Source organism: Nicotiana tomentosiformis, chromosome 9 (assembly GCF_000390325.3).
Source record: "Nicotiana tomentosiformis chromosome 9, ASM39032v3, whole genome shotgun sequence".
Classification (NCBI taxonomy): Eukaryota; Viridiplantae; Streptophyta; class Magnoliopsida; order Solanales; family Solanaceae; genus Nicotiana; species Nicotiana tomentosiformis.
In genome coordinates, this window is record NC_090820.1 from 92,124,166 (window position 1) to 92,131,395 (window position 7,230).

The 7,230-nt window shown below is 46.0% G+C and overlaps 1 protein-coding gene across 1 annotated transcript; it reads right to left on the minus strand.

Moving 5' to 3' along the window:
* Positions 1 to 2,630: 2,630 nt before the first annotated feature.
* LOC138899193 (uncharacterized) lies at positions 2,631 to 3,118 on the minus strand. Its single transcript, XM_070185330.1, has 2 exons — positions 3,062 to 3,118; positions 2,631 to 3,005 (listed from the first exon to the last, which is right to left on the minus strand). Exons 1-2 carry the CDS (start codon positions 3,116 to 3,118, stop codon positions 2,631 to 2,633), a joined length of 432 nt encoding a protein of 143 aa, XP_070041431.1.
* Positions 3,119 to 7,230: the final 4,112 nt, after the last annotated feature.

Sequence of the window (7,230 nt, forward strand, 5' to 3'; positions counted from 1 at the left end):
CGAAGGCACATGCGAAAACCACTCAGGGCCGAATCGTTGGTTTGTAAAATAATCAGAGACGGCTATTACTGGATCGATATGGAGAAAGATGATAAGGAGTTCATACGGAGATGCGACGGCTAACGGAGGCACACATCGATGATCAACCAGCACGGGGAGCTGCTGCATTCGGTCTTGTCACCTTGGCCATTCATGAAATATGGAATGGAAATCGTCGGTCCCCTGCCACGGGTACCCGGTAAGTCTCAATCTATAAATGGGTTGAAGCTCAGGCATTTGAGAAAGTCAGGGATAAAGAAGTTATTGATTTTATTTGGGACCACATAGCATGTCGGTTCGGAATGCCGGCCCAGATCGTATGTGACAACGGGAAGCAGTTCATCGGCAGTAAGGTGAGCAAATTTTTTGAGGACCATAAGATCAAAAGGATCCTATCAACACCCTATCACCCTAGTGGGAACGGGCAGGTAGAGTCTACAAACAAGACTATACTCTAAAACCTTAAGAAGAGACTAACCGACGCCAAAGGAAAATAGTAGGAAATTTTGCCCAAAGTCTTGTGGGAATACTGTACAACCTCAAAATCTAGTACCGGAGCCACCCCATTCTTGTTGGTCTAAGGTGACGAAGCGCTAATACCAGTCAATGTAGTAGAATTAAGTTTTAGGTTCCGATATGCAACTGAAGAGTCAAACAGTGAGGCCATGAGCACGAGTCTGGAACTCTTGGACGAGAGGCGCGAGGCCGCCCTCATTCGGTTAGCCGCCCAGAAATAACGGATCGAAAGGTATTACAACTGGAGAGCCAACCTCGAAAGGTATTAACAAAGGTGACATTGAATACCCCAGAACCCGAACGGAGAGAAGCTGGGACCAAATTGGGAAGGTCCATATAGAATTATCAAGATTACCAGTAAAGGTTCATACAAACTCTAAGCAGGGAACGGTGATCAACTACCAAACAACTGAAACGTGACCCACTTAAAACGATACTACTCTATGGTACGACGCCATTCATTCATTTTTTTTTACATATATTGCAAATTGAACTAACACTTGCAAGAAACAGGCAAAGAATGATGCAGCTGTTAGGCCTGAAAGCACGTGTTGCACTCTTTTTTTCTTGAACCGGTTTTGTCCCAAATGGATTTTTTGGAAAGGTTTTTAATAAGGCAACAATGGATCGTGCTAACTTAGAATCAAAGACCGGTTATGAACCGAAATCAATGGTCACATCAACATTATCCGAGACCTCTCGAAGTTCGACCTCGAATATGGGGGCCATCACCCTCGGGTAATGATTTTAGCAAGGAATGAAACTTTGTGCTTGAACAGTATGGGCTCGGTGGATAGGATTTATTGTAAAGGCCAAACGGTTAAGTGAAAAGTGCCCGCGTAGACCACCTAAGCCATAACACGAAGCTTGTACATACTTACAATCTTGTATATTGTGCAAAGGAATGAAAGAAAGTTTTTACCTTGCAGATACATATTTTTCCCGTTAAGACTATTACATTTTGTTCCTTAAGGATATCGAGCTCAATCTATCCGGATCCAAGAGATCACCCCCACTTGGGGACTGTCGTCCAAGGCAAACTCGGACGGCTCGGGCTATCGAAGCCCGAAGGCACATAAGCCTATTAGGCAATGCCTAAACTTTAAAGGATACAGCCACCCCCACTCAAGGACTGTCGTCCAAGGCAAGTTCGGATGGCTCGGGTATTGAAGGCCGGAGCTACAAAGCGTATTAGGCAATACCTGAAATTAAAAGGCTACGACCACCCTAGAAATGGCTCGGAGACATTCGAAGCCCGTAATCAAAACATAAGGCCTTCAAAATTTCCAAACCGGTTCAAAGGATACCCTCGGCAAAACTATAATCTAAAAATATTTAAACAAGTACTTCAAGGAAAGCTTCTGATCATACCGAGCCCCCCCACAAGTTTCAAACAAAATTTACATCGAGAACGAGTCTTGTTCGAACCTCCGAACAAGACCATATAACTATGTTTTATTCTGTGCTAATGCATTTGAAATCTTTGCAATCATAAAGGGGAAGCCAAAAGAAACGAACTCAAAAATTGCCAAAGGGAAAAAAGCCTTATATACATTCCAATAAAAGTATTTCATAAAGGCCAACGATAACGACCTCAACAAAATGAAAAAAATGCAAAAACAAAGAAAAATCCCTAAGTCACCTAAGCCTGATCTTCACCAAAACCTGCTTCATCACTGGAGCCGTCGGAACTTCTCCATCCTCGGTTCGTCGGAGCCCTCAGAGCCTTCCTCACCCTCGAGGTCAGCCAGCTTCTTGGCCTCGGCCTCGAGCCTTTTAGCCTCTTCGAACTCGGCCGACAGGTCGAACCCCCGGGCATGGACCTCCTTGAGGGCCTCCATTCGGGACAACCACTTCACGTACTCAACAGTAACTTTCAGGCGGTCCTGGGCTGCTTCGCCATCAGCCCTGTACTGGGCCACCATCTCTTGAGCATTAGCCTTGGTTATTTATAACACAGACTTTGCTATTTTTAGCTTATTGCCAAGGGCATCCTGTTCAACAATAGTAGAGCATAGTTAAGACTCGAGGTCTTCGATTCGTTGAGCTCGTGCTTTGGCTTTCTCTTTCGCCACTTAGAGTTGGACCTCCACCGATGTCAGCTGTTCCCGGTCAGTCTCTTTCTCCAAAGCAAATCGGTCCATTTTTCCTTTCCACCCTTCGGCCATGGCCTTGACCTCGTTCATCTCAGCTAGGAGTTGGTCGATCCTGTCAATCTTCTGCTGGACCTGCGAGTTTTGGTCATTAGTCGCCATGTCTAACTCGTCATCACTAACTTCAAAAATATTTACCTGTTCCACCAGGTCGACATGCCCCTTCTGAGCCGCATCCAACTCAGCCCGGAGACTCTTGACTTCTTCTTCATGTTGCTCGCTGAGAAGCTTATACATGACCCTCTTCTCAGCAAGCTCCTTGACCTCATCCTCGAGCTTGTTAACCTCAACCCGATACTAGAGAAAACATTCATGATGAAGTCCGAAGATGAAAGAGTGTAATGACGCCTTACCCAGTTCAGTGCCTGTTGTGCTTCATTAAACAAGCACGGTGTATCCACCTCATTCATTTTCACCTGGTCTTCTTCGGTTACCAGGAACCGGAGATAACTAGCTACTCCAACCGGGGCGGAAAGAACCCGAGTATCCTTCGAGACAGTGATGATTATTGATAGCTTTCAGTCGGGATCCATGCTCGGGGCGAGGAATCGGTTGATTAATTTTGGGCTCGAGTTCAGCTCGCCGACCTCCGAAGATGGGTCTTTCCTCGGCACCTCCAAATCACCGAACCCGGAGAAGTCTTCCAGGGCAATTGAGTCCACGCCTTCAAAAAAGGGAATGGAGGGGATCGTCCACATCATGGGTCCCTTCGTTGGACCTCACCTTCGCCACTCGGGCTTTGTCGAACATAGACTCGATGAACGAAGGCAACCCCGAAATTTCTATGACACTGGGCGGAGCGGAGCCGGCGTCTCGAGAGGTCTCACATCTACATTGACCTCCTGAACCTAAGGGGGATTAGCCTCCGTTGTTTCCCTATCAGCTGCCACCCGCTCTTCAGGGAAGGACGGCTCACAAGCCACAAAACTATCACCATTCTCGGGCTCGTCCCTGAGCCTGAAAAGCGAGTCCGAGTCAGGCGCTCGGGAGCTAGAACTCTCCTTTGGCTTACGGGCCAACCTTCTCCTTAGCCTCTTCTTCTCTAAACTAAGGGAACTCGGAGCCCTCATTTTCTTCTTCGTTCCTGCTGCGGCCCTGGGTTGCCCAGAAGCGGAAGGATCGACAGACAGGTCTTCGCCCCCTACTAAAGTCCTAAGCTCAATGGTCTTAGGCAATCCTGCAAAAAGAAAAGAGGGGGAATGAGAACATGGTCTGAAAAGTGGAGCCTAGTGTTACTTATTCGGGAAAGAAATCTTGCCGTGGGAACGGGCCTCCCAGCAGCCCTTCTAGAGTTCGTGCCACAAGCGCTCAGAATAAGGCATCTGCAAGAAAATTCCATCGATCCACTCCTTGAGCCAAGGAATGGCGTTTGGGACTCAAGCAAGGGCTGCACCACAGCAAATACCGATGAGAAAAAGGGAGATAAAACATAAAATCGACAATTAAAAGAAAGTTATGCTTACGTGATACATTCCACTTCTCAAGGAATGGCCTGAACTCGGTAGGGATCAAGTCTACGGTCCTCACCCGGACAAAGCGTCATTGTCAGCCCTGATCCTGGTCCTCGTCGATTCTTGAAAATGGGGCTTTTCTAGACCGGTGTACAAGCTTTATCATCATCAGCCCCCCGGAAGATTCGGGGACTGTACATGTGGAGTAGATGATCGATGGTGAACAAGTAGGAGTCGATTTTGATCACACAGAATCAGAGGAGGATTACGATCCTCCACAGCGATGGGTGGATATGTCCGAGGCACACTTCATACCTCCTACAGAAGTCCAGAATAATTGGGTCCACCGGGCCCAGTGTGAAGGAGTAAGTGTAAATACTCAGATACCACTTCACATGAGTAGTAATGTCGTCATCGGGCTTATCCGCCCAGCGGCAGTCCTTACAAACTGCAGGAAGGACGACCTCGTTGATGGAGCAAATGTACCTGTATACCGCCTCGCATCGACCTTGCACTGATAAGGGCTTTTTAACCTTAAATTCGTCCGCGACCGAACACCCCCGGGGATAAACATTGTCAAGGGAGGCTCGGTTGTTGGTTCATCGGTAGTCGCACCCGGAGCAGACCTCTCGAGGTCAACCATATCGGGAGCGGTCTTCTCGACTTCGGTGGTCGACCGTAAAGAAGAATAAGCAACATTTTGGGGAACAGTCTTGGAGGTTTTTTCCATTGCTATATGGAAAACGTTTGAAGAAGTGAAAAGGAAGATTGGGAGATGAAGGGTAAAAGCTTGCTGAGAAAATCAAGCGCGCTGGTTTGGGTAGAAGATAGATGAAAACTTGCAATTTTTGAAAAATCTTGAAGAACAAAGGTAAAAATATTGGGGTATGAAGAGAGGTAGTGATATCCTAAAGGTCGAAGTGTAGAAGTTTGGTCAAAAAGTAAAAAATGAACGAAGGATGGGAGTATTTATAAAGGCTTCGCACCGTTTCATGTCCAGGGATGGTCTGCCGATGGCCGACACACGCTTGAAGTCATTATGACATGACTGATGAGACATTTCAGATTCTTTGTCGTTTCTGTCACGGCGTATTGAAGAAGGAATCGAGGTGCTCATGTCGTTTCTCGTTGCTTCCATAAACTTACTCTATGAGAAACGAGGAGACTATCTATATACGGGTAAAATCGAGCCCGTGGGACACCTCAGTTTCCGATGAAGTAAACGAAGCAAGACACGTAAAGGCAAAGTACCGGAATTGAGGCAAGGAGCCCTTTAATCCGGGGTTTGGGAAAAACATTCGCCCTCGGGAGTGTCGGGGCCATGACCCCCAGGTTCGGTTCGAACCCCAAAAGCCTCGGAGAGCATTACTAGATAATTGACCACGACCAACAAAAGGCCGTGATGTCCGCGACCAGCCAAATATCATGGCGTGGATCTCGGCACGTATCGGCAGAGAACCGATGATTAGTTAAATAGAAGATTTTTATCTTTTATGGAATTGTACTTAGGGTAAAACATCCCTACTATATAAAGGGGGTCTGATTATTCATTAGTGACACTGTAACAGTATATCAAGGCAATATACTCTTATTTACTCTGTTATTCAAAGTTCTTACTCTTGTTCATCTGTGCTTCATTATTGTGAGTCCAAGAATCGAGGGCAGACATATCATTAAGGCTGTTATTGAATCCGGAACCACCCCCTTAAGTGGTTTGACAATCTATTACAACCTTTATCTGCATTGAATTAATCCGCATATCTTTAAAATTCCATATAAATTCAATTGTTATCCAATTTTTAAGGTAAATAGTTTGGCGATCACCGTGGAGCTAAGGATAATAGTGGAAATTTGATACAAGTTTCCATAACACACTCTATTTTACACTTGTTCTTTGAGCTTTTAATTTCATGTGAGATTGAAAATGTCGAACTCCCAATCTGCCCATTTGAACGTGGATGCTGAGCCCGGCCACCATGAAGAAAACAACAACGTGGTACCCAGTAACGAGGAGCCCCTGCTGACCCTAACGGAGTTCCGATAGATGCTAACTCACATGCTATCGAAGCAAACTTGCCTACTGACCCCGAAAACAGCATTCGTGGGGGAGCCCGGTCGATAGCACGGAGTACACACGACGACGAAGGTGACGGGATCAACTTGCACGTGATCTTCAAAATGTTACAGGCTCAACAGGCAGCGATAGCCCAGTTGCAGAACCAAAGTCGAGCCCACAGCAGAGTTGAGCCCGAATCATCCCAGGAAAACGTCTGCAAAAATGAACCGGCCACAGAAAGGCCGGGTGAAGTAGAACCCGGGACCAACCCCGAGATAATAAAGATGCTTGAGGAACCGACAAAATGGGTGGAATCGGGAGAAAAGAAAATCGAAACCAACAACAAAAAATGGAGACCTATAACTCTAGGGTCGACAAAATCCCTAGAGCACCACCGATACTGAAGGGCCTGGATTCCAAAAAATTTGTCCAAAAGCCTTCCCCTCTGAGCGTAGCTCCGAAGCCGATCCCAAAGAAGTTTCATATGCCCGAAATTCCGAAGTATAATGGGACAACTGATTCCAATGAACATGTGACCTCTTATACATGCGCCATCAAAGGAAATGACTTGGAAGATGATGAAATCAAATCCGTTCTGTTGAAAAAGTTCTGAGAGACCTTGTCGAAAGGAGCTATGATATGGTATCACAACTTATCTTCTAATTCTATTGACTCATTTGCTATGCTTGCAGTCGCCTTTGTAAAAGCACACGCAGGGGCCATCAAGGTCGAGACCAGGAAATCAGATGATTGGGTCGTTCACGCCTTCACCCAAGGACTCAGTCCCCGAAGCTCATGGTCTTCACAGCGGTTGAAGCAAAATCTAATAGAATACCCGGCAGTAACTTGGGTCGACGTCCATAACGGGTGCCAATCAAAAGTAAAATAAAAAAGAAGACAAAAGTTCAATATTTAGAGGGTAAAATAGGTATTGGAAATCAAAAGTTTGAGAAATTTAGTTGAGTGACCTTCTAAATGATATAAGCATAGTTAAATGTCTTCTCTGTTATAAACG